Here is a 17,431-nt window from a genome sequence, read left to right on the forward strand (position 1 = left end):
TATTTTGGTTGTTCTAGCGTCTTAGAGTATATGTAAACATTTTCAAAACGTAACCCGTTTTCGTCGACGAGTAAAAAATATATCAGATTAGTTTTTCCACCCCCAGAACTTGCAAGCACTAACGAGCGTATCGTACTTGGGAAAAGCTCACCATGACGCAGCTGAATTGTGTCGGGGGTGTCAATGTTATAAATTCGAAGTTTTTTCTCTTGCTCGATAAAGCGCATTTTTCCTACTATAAATACAGATGACAAAACAATGAAAGCGTCACACGATGTCTCGCGTTCGTAAGCGGAACAACAATAAGGGTTCTGGTCTTATCAACTCCGTTATAAATCATTTACCCTTGGAATTACATTTACCCGGTTATAGGTAAGTCACTACATTATATTATTTTAATAAAACTACTAATACATTTTATATGTGTGTTTCTAGATTTGCCGGTCCTGGAACCAAATTAAAAGAAAGATTAGCACGTGGAGAACGTGGAATAAACAGACTTGACGAATTGGCTAGAGCTCACGATATTGCATACGACGAAAGTAATTCACTCACTGATAGACACAGAGCAGACAAAACATTAGAAAATCAGGCGTGGGAGGTGTTCAAGTCTAAAAACACCGGTATTAAAGAAAAAGCTGCGTCTTGGTTGGTCACCACAGCTATGAAGGCAAAGCGTAAGCTTGGGGCCGGATGTGGTTTTAAACAAATGGTTTCAGCGGCTAAAAAAGCAATCAAGAATAAAGCGAATGAAAAGAATATAACTAAATTAGTAAGGACTTGTCTGACAGCTGCAAAAAAATCGAAAAATTCTAAAACTCCAAGAATTATTCCCATACCGAAAAAGGGTGGTGTTTTACCTTTAATACCTATTTTTGCTGGTTTATCAGCGTTATGCTGAGGCCACACAGAACGCTATGCGTGCTATGTTCGCGATGTTCGCTATACGAATAAAAAATAGTTTTCGATCTTGAAAACGTAAATGGCCACAAAGAATGGTGTACGCTACGTTTTGTTCTTAGCTACGTTGCGACGCGTCGCCGAGTGTTTGATTTGTGGCTATATTTTTGAGCGATGTGTCGCGACGTGCAACGTGCTGGTTTCGACAGGCATGTTCATTGCTAGTACCGATATCGGAAATTTAATATAGAGTGTCCTGCAACGAGCAATCGATTATAATATTATTCACGCAGTTATAATTTAGAATTCAAATAGAACCAGCGGTTTTTTGAAAAAAACAAAATATAAATAAATCATATTTAATTAATTTTCGTGAGTACTACGTCATTTATTTTGAAGTGATGTTACTAGAACAGCTAATAGAGGAAGTACGCAGGTATCCTTGTCTCTGGAAGAAAAATCTGGACGAATATCGAAACCAGAACATACGTGACAATGCATGGGTCAACATTTCAAAAGAATTGAAAAAGCCAGGTAGATAACATGTATTTACTATTTTATAATGTATTTATAAAAATGTATGATTAAGTATTCAAATGTAAAATTGTAATATACAATATACATTAGTACAATAGTAGAATATAATTAATATAATATAGTAATTTAATCATAATAATAGTAATTGAATAGTTTATAACTATTTTAAGCTGTACGATTTACAATTCTTTGCTGCCATTCAACGCGCCCTTCATTGGAAATAAAATATTCTTTGAAAAAATTTCGGACATTTAAAGCTTCTCTACTTGAATTCGATGAGGTACCAATTCGTATTGGTATGAACACGTTAGTTTCGTTGGTTTGTTCTTCAACAGTCGCTAGATTGGTTTGAGTAGTTAATTGACGTGTGTAATTGTGGAGAACAACAGTAGCTAAAATGACTTTATCTGCGAGTTCAATTCGACATTCTAATGGGCTATGATATACTCTCCAAGTGTTTGCAAGGATACCAAAAGTATTTTCCACAGTATTTCTGCTTCTTGAGAGCCTGTAGTTGAAAATACGTTCATCCTCGCTAAGTCGCCGGGCACTTCTGGGATAAGGTCTCATGAGATATTTTTTAAGAGGAAATGCCTCGTCACCAACTATTACATAGGGTAAATTTCTTCCTGCTAAATCTTCATCTGGGGATAAAAAAATATTTAAGCTTGTTAAACGCTTTCCAATAGTGCTGTTACTATACACACTTGCATCACTAACTCTTCCATATTGCCCAACATCAACACAAATGAATTTTTTATTTCCATCTACTAGTGCTAGCAAAACGACCGAGTGATATTTTTTATAGTTGAAAAATTCTGAACCTTTATGAGCCGGCGCCTTAATACGAAAATGCTTCCCATCGATTGCAGCAACACAATGAGGGAAGTTCCATTTTTCTTTAAACACTTTTTCTGAAGCTCTCCATATTTCTTCATTAGGATCAGGCATTACGATAGGCTGAAGGTTTTTCCATAGGGCTTCGCAGACTTCTTCAACTATGTTACTTATTGTAGACCTGCCCATGCGATAATTGAAAGCTAATGACCGAAATGAATTTCCAGTGGCTAGAAACCTAAGAATAAAATAAACAAAAAACTAAAATTTATATTTATATTTGGTTTAGTGGATGAACTGAAAGGTGAATGGAAAAAGCTACAGGATTCTCACAGACAAGCTACATTAAGAAGGAAGGCAAAAAGTGGACAGGCTGCTAAGAAAATGAAACCTTGGAAATACGAAGAAGTTATGTCTTTTCTTTTATCCGAGTCAACTCCACGTGAGTAAGTATTATAACTTGTAAATTGTCCTCAGTTCTTTGACCGTAGACACTGTAGACACTTACTACAGTATTATTATTTTTTTTACAGAACTTACACTAACGTCAATAATTATGATGGCGATGATACTGTCGCGGACTTGACAGATGAAGAAAATCAAATAATTGAAGAACATAGCCAAAATGAAGAAAACGTGGAATTAACATTGTCAAATAATATAGAAAGTGAAACTCAAAAGAAGAAACATAATTTTGCTGCAAGCAAAAAGAATGTAGGCAAAGAAAGTGATGTTGACAAGATAATATCATTCATTGGAAACAAAAATCAAGTGAAAAAACAGCCAGGAGAACTAGATTTTTTCTTTGCTAGTGCATGTGAGAGTACAAAACGACTTCCTCGACGTTTGCAACTGAGAATTAAGCAAGACGTTATGCAGGCAATTATAAATGCAGAAACTGAGTTCTTGGACCAACCGTCTGCTACTCCAACATCCTCTATCGTCAGTACTGAAACACCTGGTCGTGGCACAGTGGTTAGGTTAGACACACCTTCACCGGTAAGTCAAATAATACCTGCTCCTAGTCAGACATTCTTTCACCCATCAACTTCAAATCAAGTACAAGAAAGTGCATCGAATGTGATGTATAACAACGCGAATTTTTGTGGTGACTCGCAACAAAAGAGTTACTATTTAATTTAATTGATTCAAGATTGGGCTCAAGTATTATAATAATTATTACCATAAACTTAATTACTAATTAATTATTATTATAAGGCTACCTATTAAAAATTAAAAGTATTATTATTTTAAAAAGTGTTAAATTACTTACCTTAAACAAACGGCTAATCGTTCCTCGGCTGTAATACTTTCCCTGAGATTTAATTACTTTTTCTCGATGTCCTTTTTAATAATTGATAAAAGTTGATCAAATTGTTTCATACTCATACGAAAATATTCTTTAAATTTTAATTCGTCTTTTCGTATTTGTTTTAAAAGATGATGAAATTCACCAAACTTTTTACGTTCCATGTTTACTTCATGGACCCATTTCCTTTTTTGTTTATTATTATTATTTAACGAAAATAATAACAAAGCTTCATCATCACTACTATCACTTTCCCAAGGCAACCTACTTGACAACATCTTGAACATGACTGATAACTGTTCAGTGTTTCAGACTCGTAGTAAATATCGTACGTAGTATACGTAGCATTGCTCTGTATTGCCACACCATATAGTGAACATAGCGTACAAAGCAAACATAGTATAAATAGCATACGTAGCGTAGCGTTCTGTGTGGCCTCAGCATTAGGCGCACTCACCGGAGGTGTTGGTAATATAGTGAAAGTTGTGAAAGAATTAAATTCTGGTAAAAACACACCTATTAATTTAGGAAAAGGCTTATATCTTACACCTCACAAGGGGAGTTCTTATAAAATTGTAAAAGGCAAAGGATTATACCTAGCGCCATACAAGGGCGGATCAGTTAAGTCAAAAAACTAATTTCCACGTTACCCGACAGAGCGCTGTTCGATTATGAGATTATAAAGTACGCATACATGTTGAGAATACCACATTTCATTGGTGTATTTTCTAGAGACAGGTTGCCCCTACGGCCAAATAATCAAGAGTCTGCTGTAGTTCTGTAGTTAATTTAGACATAGAAAACGGAACAGGTACTCATTGGGTAGCGTATAAGAAAATCGGAAAAAAAGTTAAATATTAAGACAGTTTTGGTAACTTGTCACCTCCACTAGAATTACAGAAATATTTCAACGGGTGTAATATCGAATATAATTACGATAGATATCAAAAATATAATACAACAAACTGCGGACACTTGTGATTAAAATTTTTATCATGTATACTATAACGTTAACCGGAAACTCAAGCGAATTGTCATGTGACATTTTCCCGCCGATAGAAGTCGGTAAAAATGCCAAAATCGGATTGTTGGGTTTTCAAACGAATAATTCTATTCCAAATATTAACGACAAGTGTAATAAAATAGGATTCGTGTATAAGAGCAAAGCGAATCTTTTAATCAGTGAATTATATTCATTACCTACAGGCTCGTATGAGTTGAATGAAATTGAGACAGTAATAAATCATTTATTATCCGAATGTGGGGGAACGTTTGAGTTGAAGGCCAACACTAACACATTAAAATGTGAAATGTCATGTAACTTAATTATAGATTTAACTATGCCTTATAGCATAGGACAGTTGTTGGGTTTTAAAAATCGAATATATGATGCGAATGTCAGATATGAGTCAGATGCATTGGTCAATATTACCAAAACAAACTGTATATATATCGAATCAAACCTAGTTATGGGTTCATTCATCAACGGTAAGCAGTGTCATACAATACATGAGTTTTATCCGAATGTTCCTCCAGGTTATAAAATAATTGAGGTACCAACACATTTGGTATTTTATCCTCTTAATTCTACATCAATAACGCGAGCGTGTATAGTTTTAAAAAATCAAGACAACGAGGTGATCGATTTACGAGGCGAGCCAGTATCAATACGATTATTAATTCAAGACTTGTAGTATGGGACTGCAATTTTATAATATAAATACGTATGCATATGAAAAACCCGTTAGTCGTGTTCATAACACTAACAAGTTAACATCTCTAAAGAAAAAAACAAAAAAGAAACGAAAACAAGTTGGTCTAACATCTGACAATTTAGCGTTTCTACGATCGCTAAAGGCTATTTAATATGGATGACACTTATTTAAATGTCAAAGCTGGTTACGTGGATGATTGTAGAATAACTCAAATTGAATATCATTCTTTTTTACCTTATTCGACATCCGCTCTTTCCAATAACGATGAGGTGCGTATTGCTTTACATAACACAGAGTCTTATACTTTACCGTGTGAGAGTAATATTTACATCGAGGGGACAATAACCAAACCTGCAGAAATATCTGACGAAATCAGATTTATAAACAATGGACTGTCATTTCTTTTCTCTGAAATGAAATATGAAATAAACGGCAATCAAATTCAAAAACTCGTTAATCCGGGTATATCGACTACATTAAAAGGATATTGTTCATATAATAAAACAAATATTACTTCACACTACAACTCTGCTTGGGATAGTGATATTAAAAATGTTAATAAGGATTTTATTGACAGTGGTAATTTTAACGGATGTATTAATCTCAAAGATCTGTTTGGTTTTTGTGAAGATTATAAACGTATTTTAATAAACTGCAACCAACAACTCGTATTAAATAGAGCCTCGATCGATATTAATGCTATAAAACAGTTTAAAAATAACGAAGTTGTCGTAGACGCTCCTAAACTAAAAAACGTTAAAATAAACATAACAAAAATATTATGGCGAATGCCTATAGTGAAAGTGAGTGATAGAGAAAAAATTAAACTGTTGAAAGTAATCAACAATCAAAAACCCCTAACATGTGCGTTTAGATCGTGGGAACTGTGTGAATATCCATTTTTACCCCAAAACACTTCGCATTCATGGAAAGTAAAGACATCAAACAAATTAGAAAAACCTAGATATGTTATCATTGGATTTCAAACTGATAGGAAAAATAGTTCGAGTAAAGCAATGTCATATTTCGATCATTGTAAAATTAAAAACTTGAAGGTCTATTTAAACTCTGAAGTATTTCCCTATGAAGATTTTCAAAGCGACTTTACCAAAAATAAGATGGCGACATTATATCGCGCATATACCGAGTTCCAAAAATCTTACTACGGACATGACGAAGTGACTCCTCTATTGAATCGATCGGATTTCAAAAATCTATCACCGATTATAGTTGTTGACATGAGTCGACAAAACGACAACGTGAAAATGTCAACTGTGGACCTCAGAATTGAACTTGAAGCCAACGAAGCGTTTCCAGCTTCAACTTCAGCATATTGTTTAATATTACATGACCAAATTATAACTTATAATCCTTTTAATGGAGAAGTAAGAACCTTGTAAATATTTAATGTATACCTTAATATTAATAAATGAAAATACTTTTTTATATATCATGTTTTTTTTTTATTATTTTACATAAATTAATTATTCACATCAAAAAATGTTAGAATAGTCTGCGTTTTTCTTTACGCAACGGTGTTGGGTGATGAGCGTATGTTGAATGCGAGCGTTTGCGAAATGGCGCTGTAGGTTCAATGAAAGTTGCTTGAGACGATGGTGGTGTTCTTAACATATATGGTGAAAGTGACCTGGATCGATTGTAAAAATCTGGCCCGTCATTTTCGTCCACCGATTGCGGACTGAGAATCTCGTCTGCGGGTATCAGTGGTCCATCAATTTGATCAAACACCTGAATAAAATAAATATTAATTTTGCATAAAAAATATGTATTTTATAAATTACCTTAGATAAAGTAACATACACCGAATGATCAAATCCATCACGTGCAGATGAATCGTCATATAAGTTGAAAGTTGAAGGAGAATAGCTTGGTGACATTACTGTCAGGCTTTTAAAATTCATGTCATGTGGCTAAAATAAAAAGTATTAAATATTTTATATAACAAGTAATAATTTATTTCTGAATTACCTCTGGAGAGTTTTGTGTCTTCAAACGGGCCATACAAAGTTCAGCTAATTGTGTAGGTGCACATAATTTGATTTGATTGATGAACTGATTTTGACTGGACTGTCTGACTTCCACGTTATTAATGAAAATGTACATTTCATGCACATTTTCAGGCCGTGAATCCAATTGGGGCATTTTTTCGAGTAAAATATACTCAGAATATTGATTCATTTGATCCACAATTTTAGGTTTAATGTATATATCTTTTTCTTGTATGCTTGAATAAATACTCCATTCTAATTTCTGAAGCTGTATCAGATCTCCACGATTCAATAGTACCCTACATCCGTCTTCAGTCTTAGATTCAATGACTAATACGTTTTCTCTAATGTATACCATACTCGATAATTTATACGAATCGTTCTCTATGAATATGGTTCGTTTATATGACTGAGGGGTGTCTACTGTCTAGTATAAAAAACAAGATATGCCCCATAAACGAGAATATTTTTTTCATAAAATCCGAAGTAATATACACGTAACGTGAAGAAGTCAATATATGAACAACAGTTTTGAAATTTGATGATGGATCAATACCGATATGTATAAACTTACGGGCCGCAAAGTCGAGTGTGTAACTTGTTGATTCAATTAGAGCAGTAGGTGGTGATGGTGGAATATAAGTAAATGTCTTCTTCTTGTACAACGCAACGTTGTCTTCGATTGATCCAGCCATGTTTTTATCACAAACACTTGGTTTTAAAATAATAAACGATAAAAAATTTTAAAGACTTGGAAAAAATAAAAACACTAACGAGATATAAAAATGTACGTGGAGTATAGCATAAGACTGTGAACACACTGAATGAATGTCCGCTCTTCCAGTGGCCAAGCGTCCAACGATTTGAGTCATTATTTGGTGGGGGTGCATACATCATTGAAAATAGAATGGGGGAAAATGAATAACAACACCTGCCAATGTTCGTGATGGGTGGTCAAAATTTAAGGGTTGTGAATCTAAAAGGTTTTTCCATACATATGCAGACTCAACCCTTGATGAAGAATGTTATTGTTATAGTTAAATAACATCACCTGCCGTATAACGTGATGGAGGGACAAAATTTAAGTAATATAATCCTAAACATGTACAGTCTCAATACTTGTTGAGCAGTGCCGCAATAACCGGGTGTGTTGCGTGTGTCAAACACACGGGCCCAGGGCCCCAACACATAATGGGGGGCCCAATGATAAAAATTTAAAAATATATAGAAAGAAATAAAACAAAATAATTTTGTAATAATAATTATAATTATTCATACAGATTGAACAATAGATCGGTTCATTAACGAACATTATCGTACATTATTATTATTATTATCATCATACGTTTCTTATGCGGCCTGTATAACCGAAATTAAAAATAGTTTGGTTGCAACTGATTAAAGCGCGTCATGCAAAGTAACGCGCATTTTGACTGGTTTAGTGTGTGTGTTTACGCGTCTCAATTTATTATTGGTGTCTATTTTTGTTATGCGGGAATCGCCTTTCGTCATGCGGGAAAAACGAGACCGGGCTCGATTTTATATTGCACGTTCTAAAGACGGTATCTTCTACGGTCGTCGGTCGGTGTTTGTAGTCTGTCAACAAGATAATATCCATTTTGTTTACATCTGTGAAAACTTAGTTGCGACTTACGATATTGATTTGAATAATTAAAATTATAAAATAATAATTATATGATTGCCTACATAATTAACTTTTTTAATCGAATGCTCTGACTTCTGATACCTTCTACAATAAATTATGGCACCGAAAGCTCTAAGTGGAGCAGCCAAAAGAAAAAAGAAACATCAACAACAGTGTAATATTTTAAAAACAAATAAGAAGATTAATAATTTTTTTGAATGCAGTCAGTTTAATGATGGTAAGTACAAAATTATTTTATGAATATAATATATTGTTGACCATTAAGGTATTAAATTAGAGATGACTGAAATGTTGTTATTTAACCTATTGATTAACAACTTGACTGCCATAGTAGTATAGTACCTAATACCTATCATGGCCCATTAGATCTCACAGGATTTAAACTCTCTGCTACTAGTTTTTCAAAAAACTTTCATTGATTTTTTAACTTCAAAAATGTACACATGCAATGTTAGCACATAAATGTAGAATTTTTCATTGGCTTTTGTATTTATAATTCATGTGAATCTGTTAGGGTCTCATAGCACAGTAAATTAATATTTTGGTTATTATCAAAATATATATTAAATATGGGTTCCAGATGAAATCTCAAAACAATTCTTTACCTATTTAAAATATAACCATATGCATTTACAAATTTAACCATTAAAAATTAAAATCATGACTAAAGTTAAAGGTGTTATAACAAACATTTTATTTCAGTATTAACATCAATCAATGTGGTTTATAATAAAAAAATATTATTATCAATATTAAAACTTAAAAAAAACAATGAGGATTATACCTATAACAATATTAAAATAATTGTAGATAGGTATATTGTTTGATATAGTCTTATAAAATATTGGTATAGAAAAAGTTTGGTTATCAAGCAGTCACAGTTTTCAAAAAAAACTTTGGCAGCCAAATTCTTTTCAAATTCTATGATTAATCATTATACCTACTTAATATGTAATATAATAAATAAAACAATAATAACATATTTAATTTTGTTTTTATAGTTGTGGAATGTGATGTAGAATTTAAAAGTGCTGGACAAATATCTGAAAATGATCTGAAAAGTATTTCAGATTCAAAACAAGATGGACACGACATAAATAATACAACTGAGAATGAGAATAATAACTCTCCTGATGTTAGCACTTCTACAGGTATACACTAGCTCAAAATTTGATTTTTGAAATTTAATGCGTACATATTATATTAATAGTATTTCAGTGTTGTAAAATATTTTTAATACCTACCTAATGTTTTTGATTTAAAAACTTCTGTTTTATTCTATACTATAATTAATATGAACACATTTTAATAGTTTTAATTTTGATTTTTTTTGTAAACACAAATTTATTATCTTTGTATTGGGTATGCTTTATTAAAAATTATAGATTTGAATAGTATGCTGAATCTCCAAGATGATTTTCCTACAGACATAGCCAAATTTCCATGGACTATTACTGATTCAAATTTAATAAGAAGTTTGCTATTATATGGACCCTGTAAGCCAGATACTAACTTTCCAGTAAACACTAATGGTAAACGTTTTTCATCTAGTTATTATTTTTTAACAACTAAATCTGGTACAAAAATTCCAAGAACTTGGCTATGTTATTCTTATAACTTAGACTGCGTGTATTGCGAATCATGTTGGCTGTTTGCTGATAGATCTTATAGCAAATTTAAGTGGGATTGGATATATGGTATCAATGATTGGAATCACTTGTCACAAAGTATTCAAAGACATGAATCATCTATTCAACATTTGGATGCTGCCAAAGTTCGGTCCATTTGGATTAAAAATGAAACCATTGACGCTAGTTTAGAAAAACAATATACTGACGAAGCAATGAAATGGAGGAAAGTATTGAAAAGGTTGATAAAAATTATACTTTCCATAACAGCAGGAAATTGTGCTTTAAGAGGAAATGAAGGAAGCCTTAAAATTAAGAATGCCACCGAAGGAAACTTTTTAAGAACAGTTCGATTACTCGCAGAGTTTGATCCTATTCTAAATAGTATTTTACATGACGAAAATCAAAAAATTAAGTATCTAAGTTGGTCTGTTCAGAATGAGTTGTTAGACATTTTATCTACAGAGTTACGTCATTTAATTTGTAATAATATACGATCTAGTAGTTTCTTTTCTGTTATATTAGACTCTACTCAAGACATAACCAAACAAGACCAAGTTAGTCTTGTAATTCGTTATACCACATTAGATTTTGAAAAGAAACAAATACAAATTAAAGAGTCATTTCTTGGTTTTTATTTACTATCCCATCATGGTGCAGCAAATTATGTGGAACTTTTACAAAATACTTTAATGAAATTGGATTTAAATATTATGAAATGTCGGGGTCAAGGGTACGATGGGGCAGCAGTGATGAGTGGTTCAATAACAGGTGTTCAAAAACGAATTTGTGATATTGTGCCCAACGCTACGTTTGTTCATTGCTGTTCCCATAATATAAATTTAGTTTTATGTGATGCTGCTAAAAGTTCAAGGAAAATACAATCATTTTTTGATAGTGTGCAAGACATTTATAATTTTTTTAGCTCGAGTTCACCAAGATGGGCTCAGCTAGCCTTTGGTGAAGAGTACGGGATGAAAATAAATAAAATAACTTTAAAAAAAGTGTGTCCTACTCGGTGGGAAGCAAGACATAATGCTTTATTTTCATTAAAACATAGGTTTGTTGATGTTTTAAAAGCTCTTTCTAATATCCAGCTTTCAAGTTCCAAAAAAGATGAAATAAATATGGCTACAACTTAAAAAAAAAAATGGAAAATGCTGAATTTGTAATTATCCTATGTATATGGGAACCCATTTTAAAATCTTTACAAGTGGCCTCAAAGAGTATGCAATCAGTAAATTTAAGCTTACAAAGAGCATCAACACAATTAGAAAGTGCTATTTTAATTATAGAAAAGTTGCGGAATCAATATGACCAAATATTAGAAGATTCAAGAAATTTGTGTATGAAGTGAAATATACCCTTCAAGTTAAGTGAAACACGTCAAAGATATGCTAAAAAATATTTTGATGAAGTAGACAGTGATCGCCGACTTACTACAACTGATGATAATTTTAGAGTTACTATCTTTTACCCAGTTGTAGATACAGTACTATTACAGTTAAGAGTTAGATTTAAAGGAATGAAAACTGTGTGTGATGATTTTAATATATTAATGCCTGAAATATTAACGTCAATGGCTGATGAATTGATTGTTCAGTCATCATATGACTTTATTACCAAATATAAAGAAGATATCAGTTCTGACTTCACTCGTCAACTTATTATAATCAAGGGCTATTTATCTTCCAAATATCAAACCGATCATTTAATAAATATGTCAATTCATGATTTAGCTGATACTATTGTCAAGGAAGATTTGACATCAATATTTCCTGATGTATTTATTGGTATTATAATTTTTTTAACTATACCAGTGACTTCTGCCTCAGCTGAGAGATCTTTTTCAAAGCTTAAACTTATCAAAAACTACTTAAGGAACTCAATCGGCCAAGAAAGACTTTCAAGTATAGCTTTGCTTAATATTGAAAAACAACAAACAAATGATATTAACATTGAAAATATAATAGACAATTTTGCTAACAAAAAAGCAAGACAAATGAATTTTTTAAAGTGATGATATATTTATTTTTTTGTAAATAAATTACCTACATTTTTTAATTATGTTTACCTTATTTTGTATAAGTATTGATTATTGAGTAATAAATCAAAATTCAAAGTATGTTTTAAAATTTGGAAAAATTAATTTTACAATAGTGAATAAGTCTATTTTCAAGCGGGGGGGGGGGGGGGGCATCCATTTTATTTACACACGGGCCCAAAATGGTGTAGTTGCGGCACTGTTGTTGAGGAATGTTATTGTCAGCAATAGTTAGGGTTTGTCGAGACACACACGTCGTTGAATGTATATTCATAAAGATTGTACAAGTATATTATTCTTAAATGTATTACAAATAAGTACATGTTGCCGGTGTAGCATACATTCATGATACACAAATGTATCGACTAGCTATTACATCGACAGGTGTGTGTAACTTAATGATATGTAATTTGTTGCACGCGCATGCGTACGTTTCCCCGTGTTGTTGTTGTATATAATAATAATAATATATTCCTGATTAATATTTTTATAAGTATCAGATATTCGTATAGCTATATATTATGTTAGGAATCATATGTTTGGTATAATGGCTTTGTGGCCTAGTTGGTTAAGGCACCAGAATGTAAGACGGAGATCGAGAGTTCGAATCTCTCCAAAGCCTTTTTTCATTATTTATTAATCTAAATAATGGACCCAATAATAATATTATGGTGTGTGTACAATAATTTAGTACATGTACAATAATATGGTACATGTACGGTAATATGTTGCGTGTACGATAATATGATATGTCCGTCACGTGACCGACCGGACAATCTATGCGTGGTTGCTGTGGTAGGCGAAGGAAGAGGTGGTGGGGTTTACGAATAAAATATATGTTGTCACATGCGCGTGCGTGCATAGTTACCCCATGCGCAGGCGCGAAGAAATATAAAAATATATGTTGGTTACGTTGGCGATCGTCGGCGGCGGCGGCGCGGGTGGTGTGGGAAGTAGTGGGGGTAAATATACGTCACACACGTAAGCGATCGGGCGGCGCGGTATGACGAGGACGAGCAATGACGAGCAACGACGAGGACGATTTCAGGAAGCCCCCAAATTATACTACTAAGAAAGTTTAAATTTATGTTATCAATTCAAAATACTGAAGACAGTATTTATTTTATTATTAACTATACCTATAATACAATTTGTTATAATTTTTTACCAAGGGAGGTCTCTTATTATTAATATTTCATATTAAATTTGTTCTGTTTTGTTATAATCATAATAAATTATTAATAAACATTTAATATTATTTTCTTCATTTACAGCTGCTACCCACATTATTGTAGTTAAGTATTCCAAAAACATTGTGATACATAAAATATAAAAAAAATGTTGGTAATGGTTAATGATGTACCTACCAAGTGTGGAACAAATACAAAATGTTTATAATCATTAATACTGTATGGTGTGCCAAATATGGCACACCCAAAAATATTGATAAGTGACTATTATGCATAGTGTACCAAATATGGCACATAAAAAAGTACTGATAAGTGATTATTATGCATGATGTGCCATATTTGGAACACAATAAACTTTACCTTATAACTTCTAAACTTTGAACTTGAAATTTTTTTTATTATTTTTCCCATAATCAGGGAAAAATTTGAATGAAGTAGATTTTTTTCCAGTCAAAAATAAAAAATCATGCAGAAATATAACTATTATTTCAATAGGACTGAAAGTAATTTTCCCGAGAGTGAAACAGAAGAAGATACCGAAGTTGAATCGGAAGTACTAAAAAATGTGGATGATCCTGATGTCAGTATAATCGACTCGGAAGTAGAGACACCAAAATCCCAAAAACGAAAGTTATTCAAAAAACCAAAAATTTCTTTTGAAGATAACTTATTAAAGTTGTTGGAAGCTAGAAAAGTTGAAGATCCAGTACCTTCTTTTCTTATGTTGTTGGCGCCACAAATCAAATTGTTAAATCAAGAAAAACAAAATCAAATTTTTATCGAATTCTTGCAGGTTGTACAAAAAGTTTCTTCCACAAGTCCTAACCAAAATACACACATTTCTCCGACAGTAAATAATGTTAACTCCTGGTCCATACAACCTCCCATCTCAAATTTCTGTGACCGTTCTTATGACGTATATTTGACTGCAATAATCCATCGTCCTAATCATGTCAACATAACACCGCCTTCATCACCATCAACTCCATTAGGACTAGGTGCTTACCAATCGGCATCAGCTGCTGCCATGCCTCAGTACTATAATCCAAATTCAACTCAAACAGTAACTGCTCCTGTTTCTCCATCGACAACACTCTTCACTTATTCAAGCCTGAATACTGACGAATACGAAAACAGTAAATAGAATGTAAACTTCTGTATGTTTTTTTTTATATTTGAATTGTTTATAAGCTTTTAAACTTTATTTTTTTTATTACAGCACTAAAGTTGAGTTGACTTTTTATTATTTTTGTAAATATTTATTATAATATTTATTTACCGCAAAGTGATTGTCAGTCGTTCTTCTGTACAAATTGGAATGCGCAAATGTGTCACTTGTTTTGATAGACATAGTCTAACCAGTGAAATCTTAAAAAATTAAAATTATTACATATTTTATCCGATTTATTGTAATCCAAACGTAAAAATATTAACATATTATAGTATTATATTATCTGTTTAGTGCCACAACTACAATTTTGAAGCCCAGGTGCGAGCTAATTTTAGGGCCCTTTTATCGTCAGTAGTGTCTAAATTTTGGGTCGGTGATTAATTAATGAGCTAAGATTAGATGTGTGGGGGGGGTGCTTTCTTATTTTGCTGTAATTCAAAAATGAATAACTGTAAATTCTTGAAATTTACTACAAATATTAATTTTATTATTTTTTATATTTGTTAAATTTTCCAAATATTTTAACTCGTTACAAGTTGTTTACGGGTATTTTCAGCTGTCGATTTTTGAATTTTTCTATTTTTTTATTCCATAAATGTCAATAAAATTGGATTCATTGGGTCAAAATGCTTGACAATTTAGTACTAGGCTCATCAGTTCTCACACATTGTTAAAATATCAGTTTAAAAATATTTATTAAGATTTTTTTTATAAGTATTTTTGAATTTTGACAAAATGTATCATATTATTAAAAATTTACAAATTATTTTTCAGTCAAATATTTATAAATGAATGTTCAATTTTTATATATAAGGATTAAAGATTTAAAATAAGGATCCACGTAAGTAGCCCACACTGTAACCAAACAATTATGGCTATACTCTAGGTATATATTTATTTTGAAACACGCCAAATTCAAAATTATTACATTCTTATATTTGTTTCACAATTGTTTATATATATGTATAGTAAACTCTGAGGTCTTGGATTCATACATTTTTAAGGTCCATCCGGCGGTGCACCGCCTGCACCTGAAGTAGTTGCGGCACTGGTCATTTCTTATTTATAAATATTCAATCATTATATATTTCCTTACTAACTCATCAAACGATGTTACAGGCATCCTGAAGTATTAAAAAAATTCTTCAGAATGAGCCCTTAGTGTCATGAAGTTCACTTGAAACTGACCTTCTTTAATCCTTTTCATGTTCATCGGATGTACCCAATATCTCCTTTTGGATCTTTCCTTTTTTGCAGCTTCATTACGTTTTTGTAAACATATGCTACAGCTATGGCTTCAACGTCGTTTAATAAATCCATTATAGGTAAAATACTAAAATGTATGTTAACTCTTAACTTGAAAACTAAAATCAAATACAAAGGTCTTACCTCTACCACGTGTTTGACGCAACTGATAATTTGCTTCAACTCGCGTCAATATTCATTTTATTTTATGTAGAATAATTTGACTATTGATAATTATGGCACCAAGAAAAATCACGTGTAGTGTGTAAACAAAACAGCGGATGCGGTTTTAAACCGCCGCGGATAAAAACCGCGCCCGCGCGAGGACAAATCGCTCAGTGTGTAACCAACTTTACTCGTCCGAATTTTCCGTATCCAATGCGGCAATGACAACCACATAGAGAGGTGGATAGGTGACCGACCATTTGAAAAACATGGTGCGACGTTTTCTAATAACGAATAAAGAATACATAAAGGGAGAAAATATAAGTAATATAAAAACAAAAAAAATCCATTAATCATAAAATAAATACAACATACCATATAATATTGTCGTACAAACCAACAGTAATACTGTCGCTCGTACTCCACAGTAATACCAGACAATTTTTCTAATATTCAAAGTTTTTTTTAAAAAGAACACCAACAACAAACAACGTGATTAAACGCAAAATAGATACTGATGTGGAATTCACACACACAAAAAAAAAAAAACTGAGAATTGGAAACATCGGCAACAAAAAAAAGCAGACAACGCATAATCAACATCAACATGGTTCCGACAATACAAATTTCTTCATTTCATTTAAAGAAACATGTATCCATCAAATATCCTACCATAGCGATGTTTTAAATATGAGGTCATTTTTTTTTGTAATTTCGGAGGCTGATAAGCTTTTAATTGTTAGTACTTAAAAATTAGGTTAAGTAAACAATTATAGGTAATAAGAAATATCATAACAAATAAAATTAAACAACAACAAAAAGCATACAAGTAGGCTAGGATAACAATAATATAAATTATGCAAGAGGCAGTAAAAAGAAATGTTAGTATATAAAAACTAGGTTAAGAAAACATTTATTTTGTAAACGAATTATTCAGTAATTTTTACATTATTCATCAAAATTTAAGATGTGTATGTAAGGGAGTTGTTAAAACAGGAAAATGGACAGAGGTGGT

At 32.1% G+C, this 17,431-nt stretch overlaps 3 protein-coding genes and 1 pseudogene across 3 annotated transcripts; 2 read left to right on the forward strand and 2 right to left on the reverse strand.

Annotated features, from left to right (window-relative positions):
• Positions 1-1,595: 1,595 nt before the first annotated feature.
• Positions 1,596-3,850, reverse strand: LOC111032275 (protein ALP1-like). The gene is made up of 2 exons (XM_022312544.1): positions 3,548-3,850; positions 1,596-2,512 (listed from the first exon to the last, which is right to left on the reverse strand). The coding sequence occupies exon 2, from the start codon at positions 2,461-2,463 to the stop codon at positions 1,603-1,605; it is 861 nt and encodes a 286-aa protein (XP_022168236.1). The 5' UTR covers positions 2,464-2,512; positions 3,548-3,850; the 3' UTR covers positions 1,596-1,602.
• Positions 3,851-5,450: 1,600 nt separating this feature from the next.
• On the forward strand, positions 5,451-6,698 carry LOC111032271. Its single transcript, XM_022312539.1, has one exon. The coding sequence runs from the start codon at positions 5,451-5,453 to the stop codon at positions 6,696-6,698; it is 1,248 nt and encodes a 415-aa protein (XP_022168231.1).
• Positions 6,699-7,195: 497 nt separating this feature from the next.
• LOC111032276 lies at positions 7,196-8,411 on the reverse strand (annotated as a pseudogene).
• Positions 8,412-9,069: 658 nt separating this feature from the next.
• LOC111032272 (zinc finger MYM-type protein 1-like) lies at positions 9,070-11,743 on the forward strand. Its single transcript, XM_022312540.1, has 3 exons — positions 9,070-9,127; positions 9,975-10,124; positions 10,359-11,743. Exons 1-3 carry the CDS (start codon positions 9,070-9,072, stop codon positions 11,741-11,743), a joined length of 1,593 nt encoding a protein of 530 aa, XP_022168232.1.
• Positions 11,744-17,431: the final 5,688 nt, after the last annotated feature.

The sequence above is a fragment of the Myzus persicae genome, unplaced genomic scaffold (assembly GCF_001856785.1).
Source record: "Myzus persicae strain clone G006 unplaced genomic scaffold, MPER_G0061.0, whole genome shotgun sequence".
In the NCBI taxonomy this organism is placed as follows: Eukaryota; Metazoa; Arthropoda; class Insecta; order Hemiptera; family Aphididae; genus Myzus; species Myzus persicae.

Coding starts and splice junctions, on each gene's coding strand:
- LOC111032271 (XM_022312539.1), top strand. CDS start 5,451: ATGGATGACACTTATTTAAATGTCAAAGCTGGTTACGTGGATGATTGT.
- LOC111032275 (XM_022312544.1), bottom strand. CDS start 2,463: ATGGGCAGGTCTACAATAAGTAACATAGTTGAAGAAGTCTGCGAAGCC.
- LOC111032272 (XM_022312540.1), top strand. CDS start 9,070: ATGGCACCGAAAGCTCTAAGTGGAGCAGCCAAAAGAAAAAAGAAACAT. Junction 9,128..9,974: donor AAAGAAACATCAACAACAGT/GTAATATTTTAA, acceptor TTGTTTTTATAG/TTGTGGAATGTGATGTAGAA. Junction 10,125..10,358: donor TGATGTTAGCACTTCTACAG/GTATACACTAGC, acceptor TAAAAATTATAG/ATTTGAATAGTATGCTGAAT.